We start from the raw sequence: 22,804 nt of genomic DNA, 5'->3' as shown, positions 1-22,804 counted from the left end.
AATACCAAGCTATACCTGTCTTGGGAGTGTTTGATGGGGACAGTGTAGAGGGAGCTTTATTCTGTTTCTAACCCCCGTGCTGTACCTGTCCTGGGAGTTTTTGATGGGGACAGTGCAGAGGGAGCTTTACTCTGTATCGAACCTCGTGCTGTACCTGTCCTGGGAGTGTTTGATGGGGACAGTGTAGAGCGAGCTTTACTCTGTATCTAACTCCGTGCTGTATCTGTCCTGGGAGTGTTTGATGGGGACAGTGTAGAGGGAGCTTTACTCTGTATCGAACCTCGTGCTGTACCTGTCCTGGGAGTGTTTGATGGGGACAGTGTAGAGGGAGATTTACTCTGTATCTAACCCTGTGCTGTACCTGTCCTGGGAGTGTTTGATGGGGACAGTATAGAGGAAGCTTTAGACTGTATCTAAAACTGTACTCTAATTGTCCTGGGAGTATTAAATTGGGACAGTGTATAGGGAGCATCACTCTGTATCTAACCCCGTGCTGTACCTGTCCTGGGAGTGTTTGATGGGGACAGTGTAGAGGTGGCTTCACCCTTTATCTTACACTGTACTGTACCTGCCTGGGAGTGTTTGATGGGGATGGTGTAGAATGTGATTTACTCTGTATCTAACCCCGTGCTGTACCTGTCCTGGGAGTGTTTGATGGGGACGGTGTAGACGGAGCTTTACTCTGTATCTAACCCCGTGCAGTCCCTTTCCTGCGAGTGATCGATGGGGAGAGTTTAGAGGAATCTTTACTCTGTATATAAAACCGTGCTGTACCTGACCTGAGAGTGTTTGACGGGGACAGTGTAGAGTAATCTTTACTCTGTACCTAACCCCGTACTGTACCTGTCCTTGGATTGCTTGATGGGGACAGTGTAGAGGGAGGTTTACTCTGTATCTAACCCTGTGCTGTACCTGTCCTGGGAGTGTTTGATGGGGACAGTGTAGAGGGAGCTTTACTCTGTATCTTACCCGGTGCTGTACCTGTCCTGGGAGTTTTTGTTGGGGACAGCGTAGAGGGATCTTTACTCTGTATCTACCCCATGCTGTACCTGTCCTGGGTGTGATAGACGGGGACAGTTTAGAGGAATATTTACTCTGTATCTAAACCCATGCTGTACCTGTTCTGGGAGTGCTTGATGGGGACAATGAAGGGGGAGCTTTGCTCTACTTCAATCCCCGTGTTGCACCTGTCCTGAGAGATTTTGATAGGTAGAGTGTAGAAGGTGCCTTCCTCTGTATCTAACCCCATGCTGTACCTGCCCTGGGAGTGTTTGATGTGGACAGTGTCGAGGTGGCATTACCCTTTATCTTACACCGTACTGTACCTGCGTGTGAGTGTTTGATGGGGACGGTGTAGACGGAGCTTTACTCTGTATCTAACTCCGTACTGTACCTGTTCTGGGAGTGTTTGATGGCAACTGTGTAGATAGAGCTTTACTCTGTATCTAACCCCGTGCTGTACCTGTCCTGGGAGTGTTTGATGGGGACGGTGTAGACGGAGCTTTACTCTGTATCTAACTCCGTACTTTAACTGTCCTGGGAGTGTTTGATGGCGACAGTGTAGATAGAGCTTTACTCATTATCTAACCCCGTGCTGTACCTGTCCAGAAGTGTTTGATAAGGGCAGTGTCGAGGGATCTTTACTCCTTATCTAACCCCCTGCTGTACCTGCCCTGGGAATGTTGCTGGGGTCACTGTAGAGGGACCTTTACTCAGTATCAACTCTATGCTGTACATCTCCTGGGAGTGTTTAATGGGGAAAGTGTATTGGGACATTTACTCTGTATCAAATCTATGCTGTACATTTCCTGGGAGTGTTTGATGGGGACAGTGTAGAGGGAGCTTTACTTTGTATCTAACCCCGTGCTGTATCTGTCCTGGGAATGTTTGATGGGGCAATGTAGTGGGACCTTTCTTCTGTATCTAACCCTGTGCTGTACCTGTCCTGGGAGTGTTTGATTGGGACAGTGTTGAGGGTGCTTTACTCTGTATTTAACCCCGTGCAGTATCTGGCCTGGGAGTGTTTGATGAGGGCAGTGTCGAGGGATCTTTGCTCCCTATCCTATCCCCATGCTGTACCAGCCCTGCGAGTGTTTGACGGGGACATTGTTGAGGGAGCTTTATTCTGTATCTAACACCGTGCTGTACCTGTCCTGGGAATGTTTGATGGGGACAGTATAGAGGGAGTTTTACTCTGTATCTAACCTCGTGCTGTACCTGTCCTGGGAGTGTTTGATGGCGATGGTGTAGAGGTGGCGTTACCCTTTATCCTACACTGTACTGTACCTGCCTGGGAGTGTTTGGTGGGGACAATGTAGAAGGAGCTTTGCTCTGTAACTAACCCCATGCTGTACCTGTCCTGGGAGTGTTTGATGGCGACAGTGTAGAGGGAGCTTTACCCTGTATCTAACTCCATGCTGTACCTGTCCTGGGAGTGTTTGATGGGGACGGTGTAGAGGGAGCTTTACCCTGTATCTAACCCCGTGCCGTACCTGTCCTGGGAGTGTTTGTCGGGGACAGTGTAGAGGGTGATTTACTCTGTATCTAAACCTGTGCTGTACCTGCCCTGGGCGTGTTTGATGGGGACAGTGTAGAGGTAGCTTTACTTTGCATCTAACCCCGTGCTGTACCTGCCCTGTGAATATTTCATGGGGACAGTGTTGACAGATGATTACTCTTTATCTAACCCAGCACTCTACCTGTTCTGGGTTTGTTTGATTGGGTGGGGTTAGAGGGAGGTTTACTCTGTACCTAATCCCTGCCCTGTAACTGTCCTGGGAGTGTTTAATGGGAACAGTGTAGAGGGAGCTTGACTCTGAATCTAACCCCGTGCTGTACCTGTCATGGGAGTGTTTGATGGGGACAGTGTAGAGGGAGCTATATTCTTTATCTAACCTCGTGCATTCGCTCACCTGGGAGTGTTTGATGGGGTTGGAATTGAGGGAGTTTTACTCTGGATCTAACCCCGTGTTGTACCTGTCCTGGGTATGTTTGATGGATACGATGAAGAGGCAGCATTACTCTGTTTCTATCCCCATGCAGTACCTGCCCTGGGAGTGTTTGATGGGGACAGTGCAGAGGGAGCTTTACTCTGTATCGAACCTCATGCTGTACCTGTCCTGGGAGTGTTTGATGGGGACAGTGTAGAGGGAGATTTACTCTGTATCTAACCCCGTGCTGTGTCTGTCCTGGGAGTGTTTGATGGGGACGGTGTAGAGGGAGATTTACTCTGTATCTAACCCTGTGCTGTGTCTGTCCTGGGAGTGTTTGATGGGGACGGTGTAGAGAGAGCTTTACTCTGTATCTAATCCCATGCTGTACCTGTCCTGGGAGTGTTTGATGGGAACAGTGTAGAGGGAGCTTTACACTGTATCTAACCCCGTGCTGTGTCTGTCCTGGGAGTGTTTGATGGGGACGGTGTAGAGGGAGATTTACTCTGTATCTAACCCTGTGCTGTGTCTGTCCTGGGAGTGTTTGATGGGGACGGTGTAGAGAGAGCTTTACTCTGTATCTAATCCCATGCTGTACCTGTCCTGGGAGTGTTTGATGGGGACAGTGTAGAGGGAGCTTTAATCTGTTTCTAACCGCCGTGCTGTACCTGTCCTGGGAGTGTTTGATGGGGACGGTGTAAAGGGAGCTTGACTCTGCATCTAACCCCGTAGTGTACCTGTCCTGGGAGACTTTGATGTGGACGGTGTAGATTGGGCTTTACCCTGCATCTAACCCCATGCTTCAACTGCCCTGGGACTGTTTGATGGGGACGGTGTAGATGGAACTTCACTCGGTATCTAACCCCGTGCTGTACGTGTAATGGGAGTGTTTGATGGGGACAGTGTAGAGGGAGCTTTACTCTGTAACTGACCCCATGCTGTACCTGTCCTGGGAGTGTTTGATGGGGACAGTGTAGAGGGAGCTTTACTCTGTATCTAACCCCGTGCTGTACCTGTCCTGGGAGTGTTTGATGGGGACAGTGTAGAGGGAGCTTTACTCTGTATCTAACCCTGTGCTGTACCTGTCCTGGGAGTGTTTGATTGAGTCGGTGTAGAGGGAGCTTTACTCTGTATCTAACCCCGTGCTGTACCTGTCCTGGGAGTGTTTGAGGGGTTCATTTTAGAGGGAGATTTACTTTGTATCTAACCCCTTGCTGTACCTGTCCTGGGATTGTTTGATGGGGACTCTGTAGAGGGAGCTTTACTCTGTTTCTATCCATGTGTTGCACCTGTACTGAGAGGTTTTGATAGGGACGGTGTCGAGGAAGCATTGCTCTTTATCTGATCCATGCCGCACCTGTCCTAGGAGTGTTTGATAGGGACAGTATAGAGTTGGCTTTACGCTTCATCTTACACTGTACAGTACCTACCTGGGAGTGTTTAATGGAGACACTGTAAAGAGATCTTTGCAATGTAACTGACCCCATGCTGTACCTTTCATGGGAGTGTTTCATGGGGACTGTGTAGTTTGACCTTTACCCTGTATCTAACCCCCGTGCTGTACCTGACCTGTGAGAGTTTGATGGGGACAGTGTAGAGGGAGCTTTACTCTGTATCTAACCCCGTGCTGTACCTGTCCTGGGAGTGTTTGATGAGGACAGTGTAGAGGGAGTTTTACTCTGTATCCATCCCTGTACTGTAACTGTCCTGAGAGTGTTTCATGGGGACGGTTTAAAAGGAGCTTTACTCTGTATCTAACGCCGTGCTGTACCTGTCCTGTGATTGTTTGATGGGGAGAGTGTAGGGGGAGCTTTACTCTATATCTAACGCCATGCTGTATGGGTCCTGGGAGTGTTTGATGGGGACAGATTAGAGGGAGCTTTACTCTGTATCTAACCCTTTGCTGTACCTGTCCAGTGAGTATTTGATTGAGTCAGTGTAGAGGGAGCTTTTCTCTGTATCTAACCCCGTGCTGTACCTGCCCTGGGTGTGTTTGATGGGGACAGTGTAGACTGAGATTTATTCTGAATCTAACCCTCGCGTTCTACATGTCCTGGGAGTGTTTGACGGGGACACTGTAGGGGGAGATTTACTCTGTATCTAACCCCGTGCTGTACCTGTCCTGGGAGTGTTTGTTGGGGACAGTGTAGAGGGAGATTTACTCTGAATCTAACCCCCACGCTCTACATATACTGGGAGTGTTTGATGGGGACACTGTTGAGGGAGCTTTACTCTGTATCGAACCCCATGCTCTGCTTGTCCTGGGATTGTTTGTTGGGTACAGTTTAGAGGGAGCTTTAAATCTCTATCTAACCCCGTGCTGAATCTGGGAGTGATTAATGGGGACGATGTAGAGTGAGCTTTACTCTATATCCAAATCCGTGCTGTACATACCCTGGGAGTGTTTGATGGGGACAATATAGAGGGAGCTTTACTATGTATCTAACCTGGAGCTGTACCTGTCCTGGGACTGTTTGATGATGACGATGTAGATGGAGCTTCACTCTCTCTCTAAACCCGTGCTGTACCTGTCCTGGGAGTGTTTGATGGGGACGGTGTAGAGGGAGCTTTACTCTGTATCCATCCCTGTGCTGTACCTGTCCTGGGAGTGTTTGATGGGGACAGTGTAGAGGGAGCTTTCCTCTGTATCTCACCCTGTGCTGTAGCTGTCCCGGGAGTGTTTGACAGGGACAGTGTAGAGGGAGCTTTACTCTGTATCTAACCCTGTGCTGTTGCTGTCCAGGGTGTGTTTGAATGGGTTGCTGTAGAGGGAGATTTACTCTGTATTCTACCCAAGTGCTATACCTCCCCTGTGAGTGTTTGACGGGGACAGTGTAGAGGGAGTTTAATCTCTATGTAGCCCCGTGCTGTACCTGTCCTGGGAGTGATTGATGGGGACAATGTAGAGGAACCTTTACTCTATATCCAACCCCGTGCTGTACCTGCCCTGTCAGTGTTTGATGGGGCAGTGTAGATGGAGCTTTACTCAGTGTCTAACCCCGTGCTTTGCCTGTCCTGGGAGTATTTGATGTGGACAGTGTAGGGGTGGATTTACTCTGTATCTAACCCCGTGCTGTACCTGTCCTGGGAGTGCTTGATGGTGACGGTGTAGAGGGAGCTTTACTCTGTATCTAACCCCGTGCTGTACCTGTCCTGAGAGTGTTAGATGGGGTGGGTGTAGAGGGAGATTTACTCTGTATCTAACCCCGTGCTGTACATGTCCTGTGAGTGTTTGATGGGGATGGTGTAGAAGTAGCTTTACTCTGTATCTAACGCTGTGCTGTACCTGTCCTGGGAGTGTTTGATGGGGACAGTGTAGAGGGAGCTTTACTCTGTATCTAACCCTGTGCTGTACCTGCCCTGGGCGTGTTTGATGGGGACAGTGTAGAGGTAGCTTTACTCTGTATCTAAACCCGGGATGTACCTGCTCCTGAGACCCTGCCTGTTGCCGGCCTGACCTTGTGCCCTCTTTTTATTTCAGGAGATGGAGGAGACCGTGTCCCCCCGCCACGTCCCCTCCCCAACGCCCGCGCCCGGACACAGCGACCCCCCGGCCGAGGAGGACTGCCCCGAGCCTCTGTGGCCCGAGGGCGGGATGGGCATCTCCGATCTGGACTACGAGGAGCTGGACCTGCAACGTTTCTTCAACGGGCCCGGCCTGGGCCTGGGCCTAGGCTCCCCTACTCCTACTCCTCCTCCTCCTCCTCCTCCTCTGGCGGCCTCGGCCAGCGGCGATCCCGAGGGCGGCCTCTCCCGCAAGTTCCCCTGCCCCGTCTGCGGCAAGCGCTTCCGCTTCAACAGCATCCTGTCGCTGCACATGCGGGTCCACACGGGCGAGAAGCCTTTCCGCTGCCCTTACTGCGACCACCGGGCGGCCCAGAAGGGCAACCTGAAGATCCACCTGCGCACCCACCGGCCCCCCGGCCCCGCCGGGGAGAGCCGCCTGCTGCTGGAGCTGGAGGAGCGGGCCTGCCTGCGGGGGGAGCGGCTAGGCCGAGGCCTGACCCAGGCCCCGGGCCTGGTGGTGGGCCCGTCGGCGGAGGAGGAGGTGGAGGTGGAGGTGGAGGAGGAGGAGGAGGAGGAGGAGGCGCCGCCGCCGTCGGGCCTAGCGGGGGTGGCTCGGGGAGCGGGGAGCGGCCCTCCTCCTCCGCCTCCTCCTCCGCCTCCGCCCCTCCTCCCCGGCCCGCCGGGTTTCCGCTGCGCCTTCTGCAAGGGCAAGTTCAGGACGGAGGAGGAGCTGGAGCGCCACGTCCGCATCCTGCACCGGCCCTACAGGTGCACCCTCTGCCCCTTCGCCGCCGCCCTGGAGGTCCGGCTGATCGAGCACCTGGAGGAGGCCCACCTGGCGCCCGGCCTCCGCCCGCAGCCGCAGAGCCCCTCCCCCGCCCAGGGGCCCGGCCCACCCGCTCCCCCTCCCCCTCCCCCACCTCCACCTCCCCCTCCCCCACCTCCCCCTCCCCCGCCCCCGCCCCTGCCGGCCTTCCGCTGCCAAGTGTGCGGCCAGGGCTTCACCCAGTCCTGGTTCCTCAAGGGCCACATGCGCAAGCACAAGGACTCCTTCGACCACGGCTGCCAGGTGTGCGGCCGGCGCTTCAAGGAGCCCTGGTTCCTCAAGAACCACATGAAGGTCCACCTCAACAAGCTGGGCCTGAGGCTGGCCCACCCCCGCCCCGAGAGGCGGAGGGGGGCGCCCCCGGCGGCCGGAGCCGTGCAGGCCGGTCCGGGCCCCGGTCCCGGCAACCCCCCGGCCCCGGGGGCCGAGGCCTGGGGGCGGGGCCTGCTGGCCTACGGGGCCTTCTTCTCGGGCCTGCTGCAGGCCGCCGGGCCTGGGCCTGGGCCTGGGCCCGGGCCGGGAGGGGGAGGGGGAGGGGGAGCGGGGCCCAGCCAGGGCGGGAGGGCCCCGGGGGACGAGGGGCGCGCCCTCCTGGGCTTCCTGGGGCTGGCGGTCGCCGGGGGAGGCAACTGCGTCGAGCGGCTCCAGGCGGCGGCTCGGGCGAGGGGTCTGGAGGAGGAGGAGGGGGAGGGGGAGGGGGAGTGGGGGGAGGGGGAAGAGTCCGCCCGGGTCCAGAATGGCGGTGGGACCGGGCCCTCGGAGGGAAGAGGAGGAGGAGGAGGAGGAGGAGGAGGCGGGGAGGGGGAGAGGAGGCCGGGCCAGTGCCCCAGCTGCGGGCGGCTGCTCAGGACCCACCAGCAGGCGGCGGCCCACGCCCGGGCCCACCGGAAGGGGCGCACCGGCGACGGAGACGGAGACGGAGACGGAGAAGCGCGGCGGCCGCGGGCGCGGCGGCCGCGGACGCGGCGGCGGCGGGGAGGGGCGGCCCACCAGGCCGGCTCGGGGCCCGGGGGCCGGATCGCCCTCTCCGAGGGGAGGGGCCGCGCCCCACCACCAGCGGGGTCGCCCGGCGACAGAGGAGGAGCTGGCGGCCTCCCACCCGGACCTCGAGGTAAGTACCAAACCCCCCCCCGCCCCCCCCCATCCCATCCCATCCCCCAACCCCTTCCTTCCCCACCCCCCAAACCACTAACCCCGCCCCCCCCCCACCCAGGTATCGCGGTGAACGGGACCCGAGATAGCGGCACAATTCGCACCGCCGGCCGGGAGAGAGCCAAGGAGGTCCCATCGCGCGTTCTGGCTTCTAAACCATTGCGGGTTTTGAATACCGGAAGGGAATCCACCACAACGCTACCGAGCCATGAACGGCCTTCGGTTTTAGGGCTAGACTGGAGAAGCTGGGCCCGATTGGCCGCCGTTTCGCCCTGGATCTTTTAGGGGAGAGCGATCATGGTACGGGAGTAAAGGCTCCCCTGGGGCAAAGTGATCACGGTACGGTGCAATTTCACCTTGCATTCGAGGGCGGTTTTGAGGGTCTCAAAATTTGTGTCCTCGGCCCAATCATCTTCAGTTGCCTCCCTCATCAAGTCGGAGGTGGGGATGCTCGCTGATGGTTGCACAACGTTCGGCACCGTTCACGGCTCCTCAGATGCTGAAGCAGCCCATGGCCAAATGCAGCAAGAGCTGGACAATGTCCAGCCTTGGGCTGACAAGTGGCAAGTGACATTCGCGCCACACAGGTGCCAGGCAATGACCATCCCCAACAAGAGAGAATCTAACCATCGCCCCTTGACGTTCAATGGGCATTACCATCACTGAACCCCTGACTATCAACATCCTGGGGGTGACCATGGACCAGAAACGGAACCGACCCAGCCATACAAACACTGCGGCTACAAGAGCAGGTCAGAGAGGCTGGGAATCCTGCGGAGAGTCACTCACCTCCTGACTCCCCCCCAAAGTCTGTCCACCATCTACAAGACACAAGTCAGGAGGGTGATGGGACACTCCCCCCACTTGCCTGGATGAGTGCAGCTCCCACAACACTCGAGAAGCTCGACACCGTCCAGGACAAAGCAGCCCCCCCTCGATCAGCACCCCATCCACAAACATTCACTCCCTCCACCACCGATGCACAGTGGCAGCAGTGTGTGTACCATCTACAAGATGCACCGCAGCAACTCATCCAGGCTCCTTCGACAGCACCTTCCAAACCCACGACCGCTACCGTCTAGAAGGACGAGGGCAGCAGACGCACGGGGAACACCACCACCTGGAAGTTCCCCTCCGAGCCGCACTCGCCATCCCAACTTGGGAATGTATCGGCCGTTCCGTCACTGTGGCTGGGTCAAAATCCTGGGAACTCCCTCCCTAACAGCACGGTGGGTGTACCTACACCACAGGGGACTGCAGCGGCTCGAGAAGGCGGCTCACCCACCACCACCTACTCAAGGAGGCAATTAGGGATGGGCAATAAATGCTGGGCCCGGCCCAGAGAGGCCCACATCCTGTGAATGAATAAACACAAAAGATTTGAACATAGATAATTACATTGGTTTGAGGAGCAAGTTGGCTAAGGTGGATTGGGAAACTAGATTAAAATATATGATGAGAGATGAACTTTGGCAAAACCTTTAAAGAAATAGTTCATAATTTTCAGTTGATATATATTCCATTGAGGAACAAACCCTCTACTGAAAAATGCTACAACCATAGCTGACAAGAGATGTTTTATTTATTCATTACGGGGACGTGGGCCTCGCTGGGCCGGGCCCAGCATTTATTGCCCATCCCCCTAATTGCCCCCTTGAGAAGGTGGTGGTGGGTGAGCCGCCTTCTTGAGCTGCTGCGGTCCCCTGTGGTGTAGGTACACCCACCGTGCTGTTAGGAAGGGAGTTCCCAAGATTTTGACCCGGCGACAGTGAAGGAACGGCCGATATATTCCCAAGTCGGGATGGCGAGTGCGGCTCGGAGGGGAACTTCCAGGTGGGGGTGTTCCCCGTGCGTCTGCTGCCCTCGTCCTTCTAGACGGTAGCAGTCGTGGGTTTGGAAGGTGCTGTCGAAGGAGCCTCGGTGAGTTGCTGCGGTGCATCTTGTAGATGGTACACACACTGCTGCTACTGTGTGTCGGTGGTGGGGGGAGTGAATGTTTGTGGATGGGGTGCCGATCGAGCAGGGGCTGCTTTGTCCTGGACGGTGTCGAGCTTCTCGAGTGTTGTGGGAGCCGCACTCATCCAGGCAAGTGGGGGGGGAGTGTCCCATCACCCTCCTGACTTGTGTCTTGTAGATGGTGAACAGGCTTTGGGGGGGAGTCAGGAGGTGAGTGACTCTCCGCAGGATTCCCAGCCTCTGACCTGCTCTTGCAGCCACAGTATTTATGTGACTGGTCCGGTTCAGTTTCTGGTCAATGGTCACCCCCAGGATGTGGATAGCATTAGATGAAGAGAGGCTTACAAAGTAGGCATAAAAAGAGGGGCAAATTTAGACATTTACACATCAGCAGAGGATGACCAAGAAACTGATGGAAGTGGGAGAATGAAGTGTTTGAGTAAACTAGCAGGAAAAAAAAACACAGGCTGCTGGGTGGGGTCAGCGAGGTTCATGTCGGCGCGGGTCAGGGACTTCCTGTGCTAAAGGTCGGGTGTGGTCAACGAGGTTTGGGTCAGGGACTTCCTGTGCTAAAGGTCAGACGGGGTCAGCGAGGGTCATGTCGGCTCAGGTCAGAAACTTCCTGTGCTAAAGGTCGGGGGGGATCAGTGAGGTTCATGTTGGCTCAGGTCAGGGGCTTCCTGTGCTAAAGGTCGGGCGAGGTCAGCGAGGGTCGTGCCGGCTCGGGCCAGGGACTTCCTGTGCTAAAGTTCGGGTGTGGTCAGCGAGGTTCGGGTCAGGGACTTCCTGTGCTAATTTTCAGTCCGGGTTAGCGAGGGTCATGCCGTCTCGGGCCAGGGACTTCCTGTGCTAAAGGTCAGGTGGGGTCAGCGAGCGTCGTGCCGGCTTGGGTCAGGGTCTTCCTGTGCTAAAGGTCGGGTATGGTCAGCGAGGGTCGTGCTGGCTCAGGTCAGGAACTTCCTGTGCTAAAGGTCGGGTGTAGTCAGCGAGGTTTGAGTCAGGGACTTCCTGTGCTAAAGTTTGGGCGAGGTCAGCGAGAGTTGTGTCAACTCGGGTCAGGGACTTCCTGTGCCAAAGGTCAGACGGGGTCAGTGAAGGTCATCTCGGCTCAGATCAGGGACTTCCTGCGCTAAAGGTCGGGCGGGGTCAGCGAGGGTCATCTCAGCTCAGATCAGGGACTTCCTGCGCTAAAGGTCGGGCGAGGGTGAACTAGTAGGTGAGGCGTTCATTTGGATTTTCCGAACTTGCGGCGAAAGGGGCACGGGAAGAGTGGATTCAGCCTCGCGGGGGAGTTTCGGAAGCAATACACCCGCCCGGTTTGAGGACCGGTTAACGGGCAGAAACCGGAGCCTGAATAGGTGGGAGACTTTGAGGTGGGCCACCGACTGCAGCTGCCGTGCTCACAGCTTCCTCCCCAATCTGCCTCCACGATTTCGAAGGTGGGAATTGGAGCGTTTGTACAACCCAGGGATTGGCTGACCTCGCAAAGTGAGGCGGGAGCGTGAGCACGAGGTTGATGCATCGCAAAAAAGGCTGCAAGGGGAGATAGACAAGGGGAGCTCAGCAGCCAACAAAGGTGGCAGCTGGGAGCACAATGTGGGAGAATTGTGAAACCATCCCACTTTTGGCCGGGAAGAAACGGGAGAGCGAAATTTGTTTTTTTAACTGAAAAGGAAAGGGGGGGGGGGAGGGAGTCAGCGTTGGTACGCCCGGGGATTTTGGGGGGCTGCCTCGCTCCTCGAATGACAGATCGTTAACGCGGAGGTGCAGCAAGCGGTTGGGAGGACAGTGACCGGGTTGGAATATAAGAGCGAATGAAGCCTCGCTGCGATGAGGTGGGGCTTTGAGGAGGCAGCGCACGGTTCTCGCCTCTGACCTAAGGAAGGGTGTGCGCTTGCCCGAGAGGGCGCACGGTCAAGCTTTCTGGGACGACAGGGGTTGTTGTTGGGATAAGGCAGGCGGTGTTTGTCAGGCTGGCCAAACCCGCAAGGGAGGCTTGGCCAAGCTGTCGCGGCGGTCCTGGCAATTTGTATTTGTCACGAGAAGGTTTGTGGCGCTGACCTCAGAAGTGAATGAGTCCACCAACGCCTTCAGAGGTTTTAAAAATTTGACTAAATCATTTATTAAGAAAGGGAAAGAATGAAACACACACACAAGATTACTATTACACGGTTGCTTAATATTATAACAATTCCCCAAAATTCCTAGTTAGCCTGACCCCTTACTACACGCCCCCTTTAAGGCAACTGTCCAAAACAGATTTTAAGTTTATAGCGACGATCCAGCAAGGTCGCCACCAGCACCCACTCGACAGTGGAATTCCAAGGGCTTTGAACACAACTTTGGTTACTGGAACAGCAAACCTCTGCAAAGCGGCTAGAGGCTTTTCCCCCAAGGCTGTTTCACATGGTGTATCTTTCAGATATTACACAGCCACCCCACACACAGCCTTCCATCCTTCTTTAAATATATTTTCTCCTCTGTAATCTGTAAACCCCATTGTTCCCCCATGTTTTTGGCATTTAATTTACCCATAACTTACGAATCTTTTATGCTGTCATTATGGCCAGCACTTTCAGGAAAAATCAACATAATAACCTGCCTTGTTTATCCTGTTAATTGTAAACAGCTTACTTGAAAGCCAAACACCTCTCTCTCCATTGGAAATTTCAGTCACACCCTATCTGCTGACTTTAGCCTAGCTCACTCATTAGAATGAATATCCTTTTACACCTGACCCTTTTGATAATTTCAACCTTGCAGTTTACCCACCTCTAAATTAGTCACACAGACAGAACCACGCGCACACAGACATATGCGCACACACGGACACACATAAGAACACGCACACGCACATGCACACACACAAGCACATGCACACACACGTGCAAACACACATGCGCACATACACGTGCACATGCACGCACATGCACACACACATGCGCATGCACGCACACACGTCACTCATTTTTACACTCACGCACGCACACTCTCGCACACACATACACACTCTCACTCTCACACGCACGCACACACACACACTCAATCATGCACACGCACATGTGCGTGCATGCACACACACGCACTCTTGCACAAATACATGCACACACGTGCGCACGCACACACAAGGACATGCACACACACATGTACACGCACACACCATTGCCCACACACACGCACACATCCACACATGCACACGCACAAGCACATGCACACATAAGCACATGCACACACACATGTACACGCACACACGCGTGCCCGCACAAACACACACACACATCCACACATGCGCACGCACAAGCACATGCACACATAAGCACATGCACACACACATGTACACGCACACACGCGTACCCACACAAATACACACGCGCGCACAGCCACACATGCACAAGCACATACACACACAAGCACACACTCAGTCACGCACATGCGCACGCACGCACACTCACTCTCTAACACGAATGCGCACAAGCACCTTTAGTTTACAAGAATGTTGCCAGGGTTAGAAAAGTGTAACCACGAGGAGAGATTGGACAGGTTGGGGTTATTCTCCTTCGAACAAAGGCGGCTGAGAGGTGACTTGATTGAGGTGTACAAAATGACGAGGGGGAATAGATAGTATGGACAGGATAAAATCGTTTCCCTTGGTGGAGAATTTTAGAACGAGAGGACATAGATTCAAGATAAGCGGCAGAAGGTGTAGGGGGGGACATGAGGAAGAACTTTTTTGACGCAGAGGGTAGTGGGTGTCTGGGATTCGCTGCCCGAGTTGGTGGTAGAGGCAGAAACTCTAAACTCTTTTTAAAAAGTACCTGGATCTGCAACTTAAAGTGCTGTAAGCTGCAGGGCTATGGGCCGGATGCAGGGAGGTGGGATTGGAAAGGGCACCTTGATGTCCTCGGGCTGGCATGGACAAGATGGGCTGAATGGCCTCCTTCTGTGCTGTAACTTTTCTATGGTTCTTCTATGTTGAGACAGCAGTTAAGGATATGGTATCTTAGGCTTTATTAATAGGGGTATTGAGTACTAGAGTAAGGAGATCATGTTGAACTTGTATAAGACACCAGTTAGGCCTCATCTGGAGTACTGCGTCCAGTTCTGGGCACCATGCTTGGGGAAGGATGTGAAGGCTTTGGAGAGAGGGGATTCACGAGAATGATTCCCGGGATGAAGAGCTGTAGCAACGAGGAGAGGTTGGGACCGTTTTCCTTGGAGAAGAGAAGGCTGAGAGGAGACTTGATGGAGGTGCTCAAGATCCTGAGGGGTACGGACAGGGTAAATAGTGAGAAACTGTTCCCACTCTGGAGGGCGTCAAGAACTAGAGGGAGCAGATTCAAAATGATTGGCAAAAAAAGGTGGTAAATGTGATGTGAGGGGAAATTTTTATCACCCAGAGGGTGGTTGGAACCTGGGATGAACTTCCTGACAGGAGTCGATCAACGTATTCAGAGCGGAATTGGACTGCTATCGGAAAAGAGAAAATGTGCAAGGTTACGGGGATAAGGCAGGGGAGTGGGACTAGGTAGGACGCTCTTTCAGGGAGTCATCGATGGGCCGAATGGCCTCCTTCTGCACTGTGCATGAGTCACAAAAAGTTAGTCTGCAGGTGCAGCAAGTCATGAAGAAGGCTAATGGAACGCTATCCTTTATTGCGAGAGGGATTGAACATAAAAGTTAGGATGTTATGCTTCAGTCGTGCAGGGCGTTGGTGAGACTGCCTCTCGAATACCGTGGGCAGTTTTGGTCTCCTTATTTGAGGAAGGGTGTAAATGCGTTGGAGGCGGTTCAGAGGAGGTTTACCGCATTGACGCCCGGAATGAGCGGGTTGTCTTATGGGGAGAGGTGGGACAGACTGGGCTTGTTCCCACTGGAGTTTAGCAGAGTGAGGGGCGATTGGATTGAAGTTTACAAGACCCTGAACAGCCTCGACAAGGCGGGTGTGGGAAGGACATTTCCTCTTGTGGGTGAGTCCAGAACTAGCGGAGGGTGGGGGGGGGGGGGTCACTGTTTTAAAATTAGCGGAGTCGCCCTTTTAATACAGAGATCAGAAATGTTTTCTCTCAGAGAGGGTTGTGAGACTTTGGAACTCTCTGCCTCAGGAGGCAGGGTCTCTGCCTCAGGAGGTGGGGGAGGCGGGGTCTCTGCCTCAGGAGATGGGGAGGCGGGGTCTCTGCCTCAGGAGGCGGGGAGGTGGGTTCTCTGCCTCAGGAGGTGGGTTCTCTGCCTCAGGAGGCGGGGTCTCTGCCTCAGGAGGTGGGGTCTCTGCCTCAGGAGGCGGGGTCTCTGCCTCAGGAGGTGGGGTCTCTGCCTCAGGAGATGGGGAGGCGGGGTCTCTGCCTCAGGAGGCGGGGTCTCTGCCTCAGGAGGCGGGGTCTCTGCCTCAGGAGGCGGGGTCTCTGCCTCAGGAGGCGGGGAGGTGGGTTCTCTGCCTCAGGAGGCGGGGACTCTGCCTCAGGAGGCAGGGTCTCTGCCTCGAGGCGGGGTCTCTGCCTCAGGAGGCGGGGTCTCTGCCTCAGGAGGCGGGGTCTCTGCCTCAGGAGGCGGGGGAGGCGGGGTCTCTGCCTCAGGAGGCGGGGGAGGCGGGGTCTCTGAATATTTTTAAGGCAGAGGGAGATAGATTCTTGTCCGGCGAGGGGATCGAAGGTCATCGGGGATGGCTGGGAACGTGGAGTTCGAAACGCAAGCAGATCAGCCGCGATCTTATTGAACGGCAGAGCAGGGCCCGAGGGGCCGAATGGCCTCCTCCTGCTCCTGTTGGGCATGTTCGCAAAGATTCTGTGATGCTGGGAGTTGGGGAGGATTATTTTCATGCAACGCGTTGCTGTGATCCGGAATGCGCCACTCGAAAGTGGCGGGGGGTGGGGGGGGGGGGGGGGGGGGGGGCGGGGAGTGGGGGGGGAGCTGAAGGGGGCTTCAATAAGTAACGTTCAAAATGGGAGTTGGGTGTATGCCAGGGAAGGATGGTTGTGCTGGGACTATGAGGAAAACCCAGGGCAACGTGAGGAAAAAGCTCTCTTTCCTTTTAAACGGAGCGAGCGGTGAGGGTCCGGGACCGCGCTGCCCGAGACTGTGGCGGAAGCAGGTTCAAGGGTGGCCGTTCGAAAAGGGAGTCGGATGAAGGGAAGGGGAGAAAGAAAAGTTAGGGTCCCGGGTTAAAAGGCCGGTGGAGCGGGGACCGGGAGAGTTGCTCGGGCAGAGAGCTAGCACGGGCAGGAGGAGCCGAGCCGGCGTCGGTCTGCACCAGGAGCGCTCCAGCATTCTGTTTTTGCTCTAGGGGGAGAGGTCAGGGGCAGAGGAGGCTGCATCCTGTAAAGGGGGGAGTCTCGATCAGAGGCTGGAGGCAAAGGAGGGACAAGGGGAGAATGGGGGCCAGTGGGATTAGTTTGGGATTAATACAGGGCTATGGGGAGAGAGTGGGGCAGTGGGATTAGTTTGGGATTGATACAGGGCTACGTAGAGTGAGCGGGACAGTGGGATTAGATTGGGATTGATACAGGATTATGGGGAGAGAGCAGGACATTGGGATTAGTTTGGGATTAGTACTGGGCTATGGGGAGAGCGGGACAGTGTGATTAGTTTGGGATTGATACAGGGTTATGGGGAGAGGGCGGGGACGGTGGGATTAGTTTGGGATTGATACAGGGCTATGGGGAGACAGTCGGGCAGTGGGTTTAGATTGGAATTGATACAGGGTTATGGGGAGAGTGCAGTGCAGAGGGATTAATTTGGGATTGATACAGGGCCTTGGGGAGAGAGTGGGGCAGAGGGATTAGTTTGAGATTGAGACAGGGCTATGGGGAGAGAGCAGGGCAGTGGGATTAGTTTGGGATTGATGCAGCGCTATGGGGGGAGAGCGGGACAGAGTGATTTAGTGGCCTATATCGCCTCCTTTTGAATTTCCAGAGTTATGATGATTGATGGCGGATATTTGAAGCTGGGATATTATGGGCTGGGTAAATTGAAAATAATATATTAACCATAAATTATTATTCATCCAGAGGGGCATGTCAAGGGTATAAAATGTTAACTGGGACAGAGGGGGTTAAGGAGGATCCTGTTGTTGGGTACAGGAACAATGCAGAAATGGGAACGTGGTTAACAGTGACTGGTTTAGGAATCAGGGCTAAAGATTTTGAGTTGTTTGACGTTATTAGAAGAGTCAATATGTTTGATGTGGGGAAGTCATACAGTGTGGGGAAGAATTCCAGTCTCAAAGGACACAATATAAAAGCAGGGAAACCCAGTTTTGCGAAGGACATACCATGACAGTTTTTCACCGATACAATTGCAGTGTTGAATAAGGGCAGGGCAGAGAGAGATGTTATTCCATCCAGTTGCCCCGCCTCCTCCTAAATACTGCCACATTTCAATGCCACTCACACCCCTTCCATTTGAACTCAATCACCCACAGCGGCCAGGTTAATCCCACTCACTCCCCATTCACTCCCCACGCGGATTAATCCCACACGCTCCCCATTCACTCCCCACCCAGTCTAATCCTACTCTCCACACCCAATCCCCACCCAGTAAAAACCCACTCTCCAGACTCACTCCACACCCAGTGTAATCCCACTCTGCTCACTCACTCACTCCCAGTCCAATCTCACTCTCCCTGCTCACTCCCCACCCAGTCTAATCCCACTGCCCATCCTCACTCCCCACCCAGATAATCCCACTCTCCACCCAGTCTAATCCCTCTCCTCACTCACTCCCCACCCAGTCTAATCCCACTCTCCTCACTCACTCCCCACCCAGTCTAATCCCTCTCTCCTCACTCACTCCCTATCCAGTCTAATCCCTCTCTCATCACTCACTCCCCACCCAGTCTAATCCCTCTCTCCTCACTCACTCCCCACCCAGTCTAATCCCACTCTCCTCACTCACTCCTCACCCAGTCTAATCCCATTCCCCTCACTCACTCCCCACCCAGTCTAATCCCACTCTCCACACACTCCCCACCCAGTCTAATCCCACTCTCCACACACTCCCCACCCAGTCTAATCCCTCTCTCCACACACTCCCCACCCAGTCTAATCCCACTCTCCTCACTCACTCCCCACCCAGTCTAATCCCACTCTCCTCACTCACTCCCCACCCAGTCTAATCCCACTCTCCACCCTCACTCCCCACCCAGTCTAATCCCACTCTCCTCACTCACTCCCCACCCAGTCTAATCCCACTCTCCACTCACTCCCCACCCAGTCTAATCCCACTCTCCTCACTCACTCCCCACCCAGTCTAATCCCACTCTCCTCACTCACTCCCCACCCAGTCTAATCCCACTCTCCTCACTCACTCCCCACCCAGTCTAATCCCACTCTCCTCACTCACTCCCCACCCAGTCTAATCCCACTCTCCACCCTCACTCCCCACCCAGTCTAATCCCTCTCTCCTCACTCCCCACCCAGTCTAATCCCACTCTCCGCACTCACTCCCCACCTAGTCTAATCCCTCTCTCCACACTCACTCCCCACCCAGTTTAATCCCTCTCTCCTCACTGACTCCCCACCCAGTCAAATCCCCCAGAAAGAGATATCCTTCTCCCCCTGATTTACAATTACATATTTATTGGGTGGGCATTATACATTGCAGGGGGCAGTAGAATCTAATCCTGGCAGGGAAGCCGTTGGTGTACAGTCATGGTAATGTCACTGGACTAGTCATCCAGAGGCCCAGGCCTATGCTCTGGGTGGGGTGGGGTGGGGGGGGGACTCAGGTTCAAATCCCACCATGGCATCTGATGGAATTTAAAATTCATTTAATAAATCTGGAATTATAAAGTGAATCTCGGTGTTGGTGATGGTGACAACGATCACTGACTGTTGTAAAAACCCATCTGGTTCACTAACGTCCCCTTTCAGGGAAGGGGAATCTGTACCCATTCTGGCCTACACGTGACTCCAGACCCCCACAGCAATGCGTTTGGCTCTAGTCTGCCCCCCTGTGTGCAAGGGCTATTAGGGATGGGTAACAAATGTTGGGTCTGCCAGCGACACCCATATCCTGCAAAAGAATTTAAATAAACCAAGTTGAAATGTTTTTGTGTATTTGGCGAGAAATCACAGGATGGAGAACATTCCAGAAATTATAAATTGCTAACAGAAATTAAGGATCCTCTCCACCAGTTACAGTCAGACACTGGGCAGCCTGTTCCTATCTGAGGGGATTAACCCTCTCGCCCACCTCTCTCCCAGTTACAGTCAGAGACTGGGCAGCCTGTTCCTATTGAAGGGGATTAACCCTTTCACCTACCTCTCTCCCAGTTACAGTCAGACAGCGGGCAGCCTGTTCCTATTGAAGGGGATTAACCCTCTCATCCACCTCTCTCCCAGTTACAGACATCAGGCAGCCTGTTCCTATTGGAGGGGATTAACCCTCTCACCCACCTCTCTCCCAGTTACAGTTAGACACCGGGCAGCCTGTTCCTATTGGAGGGGATTAACCCTCTCACCCACCTCTCTTCCAGTTAGAGTTAGACACTGGGCAGCCTGTTCCTATCTGAGGAGCTTAACCATCTCACCCACCTCTCTCCCAGTTACAGTCAGACACTGGGCAGCCTGTTCCTATCTGAGGGGATTAACCCTCTCACCCACCTCTCTCCTGGTTACAGTCAGAGACTGGGCAGCCTGTTCCTATTGAAGGGGATTAACCCTTTCACCTAACTCTCTCCCAGTTACAGTCAGACAGCGGGCAGCCTGTTCCTATCAGAAGGGATTAACCCTCTCACCCACCTCTCTCCCAGTTATAGACATCGGGCAGCCTGTTCCTTTCTGAGGGGATTAACCCTCTCAGCCACCTCTCTCTCAGTTACAGTCAGACACCGGGTAGCCTGTTCCTATCAGAGGGGATTAACCCTCTTACCCACCTCTCTCCCAGTTAGAGTTAGACACTGGGCAGCCTGTTCCTATCTGAGAAGCTTAACCATCTCACCCACCTCTCTCCCAGTTACAGTCAGACACGGGGCAGCCTGTTCCATCTGAGGGGATTAACCCTCTCACCCACCTCTCTCCCGGTTAGTCAGACACCTGGACAGCCTGTTCCTATCTGAGGGGATTAACCCTCTCACCCACCTCTCTCCCGGTTAGTCAGACACCTGGGCAGCCTGTTCCTATTGGAGGGGATTAACCCTCTCACCCACCTCTCTCTCAGTTACAGACACCAGGCAGCCTGTTCCTATCTGAGGAGATTAACTATCTCAACCACCTCTCTCCCGGTTACAGTCAGACACCAGGCAACCTGTTCCTATTGGCAGGATTAACCATCTCACCCACCTCTCTCCCAGTTACATTTGGACACTGGGCAGCCTGTTCCTATTGGCAGGATTAACCCTCTCATCCACCTCTCTCCCAGTTACAGTCAGACAGCGGGCAGCCTGTTCCTATCAGAAGGGATTAACCCTCTCACCCACCTCTCTCCCAGTTATAGACATCGGGCAGCCTGTTTCTATCAGAAGGGATTAACCCTCTCACCGACCTCTCTCCCAGTTATAAACATCGGGCAGCCTGTTCCTTTCTGTGGGGATTAACCCTCTCAACCACCTCTCTCTCAGTTATTCAGACACCGGGCAGCCTGTTCCTATCAGAGGGGATTAACCCTCTCACCCACCTCTCTCCCGGTTACAGTCAGACACTGGGCAGCCTGTTCCTATTGGCAGGATTAACCATCTCACCCACCTCTCTCCCAGTTACAGTCAGACACTGGGCAGCCTGTACCTATCTGAGGGGATTAACCCTCTCACCCACCTCTCTCCCGGTTAGTCAGACACCGGGCAGCCTGTTCCTACTGGAATGGATTAACCCTCTCACCCACCTCTCTCCCAGTTACAGACACCAGGCAGCCTGTTCCTATCTGAGGAGCTTAACCATCTCACCCACCTCTCTCCCAGTTACAGGCAGACACTGGGAAGCCTGTTCCTATTGGCAGGATTAACCATCTCACCCACCTCTCTGCCAGTTACAGTCAGACACCGGGCAGCATATACCTATCGGAAGGGATTAACCCTCTCACCCACCTCTCTCCCAGTTAGTCAGACACCAGGTGGCATATTCCTATCGGAAGGGATTCACCCTCTCACCCACCTCTCTCCCAGTTACAGTCAGACACTGGGCAGCCTGTTCCTATTGGCAGGATTAACCCTCTCGCCCACCTCTCTCCCAGTTAGAGTCAGACACTGGGCAGCCTGTTCCTATTGGCAGGATTAACCATATCACCCACCTCTCTCCCAGTTACAGTCAGACAGCGGGCAGCCTGTTCCTATCAGAAGGGATTAACCCTCTCACCCACCTCTCTCCCAGTTATAGATATCGGGCAGCCTATTCCTATCAGAGGGGATTAATCCTCTCACCCACCTCTCTCCCGGTTACAGACACCGGGCAGCCTGTTCCTATCAGAGGGGATTAACCCTCTCACCCACCTCTCTCCCGGTTACAGACACTGGGCAGCCTGTTCCTATTGGCAGGATTAACCCTCTCAACCACCTCTCTCTCAGTTACAGTCAGACACCGGGCAGCCTATTCCTATCAGAGGGGATTAACCCTCTCACCCACCTCTCTCCCGGTTACAGACACTGGGCAGCCTGTTCCTATTGGCAGGATTAACCCTCTCAACCACCTCTCTCTCAGTTACAGTCAGACACCGGGCAGCCTGTTCCTATCAGAGGGGATTAACCCTCTCACCCACCTCTCTCCCAGTTACAGACACCAGGCAGCCTGTTCCTATCTGAGGAGCTTAACCATCTCACCCACCTCTCTCCCAGTTACAGTCAGACACTGGGAAGCCTGTTCCTATTGGCTGGATTAACATCTCATCCACCTCTCTCCCAGTTACAGTCAGACACTGGACAGCCTGTTCCTATCTGAGGGGATTAACCCTCTCACCCACCTCTCTCCCGGTTAGTCAGACACCTGGGCAGCCTGTTCCTATTGGAGGGGATTAACCCTCTCACCCACCTCTCTCTCAGTTACAGACACCAGGCAGCCTGTTCCTATCTGAGGAGATTAACTATCTCAACCACCTCTCTCCCGGTTACAGTCAGACACCAGGCAACCTGTTCCTATTGGCAGGATTAACCATCTCACCCACCTCTCTCCCAGTTACATTTGGACACTGGGCAGCCTGTTCCTATTGGCAGGATTAACCCTCTCATCCACCTCTCTCCCAGTTACAGTCGGACAGCGGGCAGCCTGTTCCTATCAGAAGGGATTAACCCTCTCACCCACCTCTCTCCCAGTTATAGACATCGGGCAGCCTGTTTCTATCAGAAGGGATTAACCCTCTCACCGACCTCTCTCCCAGTTATAAACATCGGGCAGCCTGTTCCTTTCTGAGGGGATTAACCCTCTCAACCACCTCTCTCTGTTATTCAGACACCGGGCAGCCTGTTCCTATCAGAGGGGATTAACCCTCTCACCCACCTCTCTCCCGGTTACAG

At 54.3% G+C, this 22,804-nt stretch overlaps 1 protein-coding gene across 1 annotated transcript in view; it reads left to right on the top strand.

Moving 5' to 3' along the window:
• Window positions 1-22,804, top strand: part of LOC121273628 (zinc finger protein 219-like) — a 59,661-nt gene that overhangs the window by 29,487 nt on the left and 7,370 nt on the right. Inside the window, exons 3-5 of the mRNA XM_041180773.1 lie at window positions 6,412-6,954; window positions 7,000-7,772; window positions 8,070-8,374. Coding sequence (XP_041036707.1) covers window positions 6,412-6,954; window positions 7,000-7,772; window positions 8,070-8,374 — 1,621 coding nt within the window. The remainder of the gene's footprint in view (window positions 1-6,411; window positions 6,955-6,999; window positions 7,773-8,069; window positions 8,375-22,804) is intronic.

Source organism: Carcharodon carcharias (assembly GCF_017639515.1).
Source record: "Carcharodon carcharias isolate sCarCar2 chromosome 27 unlocalized genomic scaffold, sCarCar2.pri SUPER_27_unloc_1, whole genome shotgun sequence".
In the NCBI taxonomy this organism is placed as follows: Eukaryota; Metazoa; Chordata; class Chondrichthyes; order Lamniformes; family Lamnidae; genus Carcharodon; species Carcharodon carcharias.
This window is presented reverse-complemented; position numbering and strand designations above follow the sequence as displayed.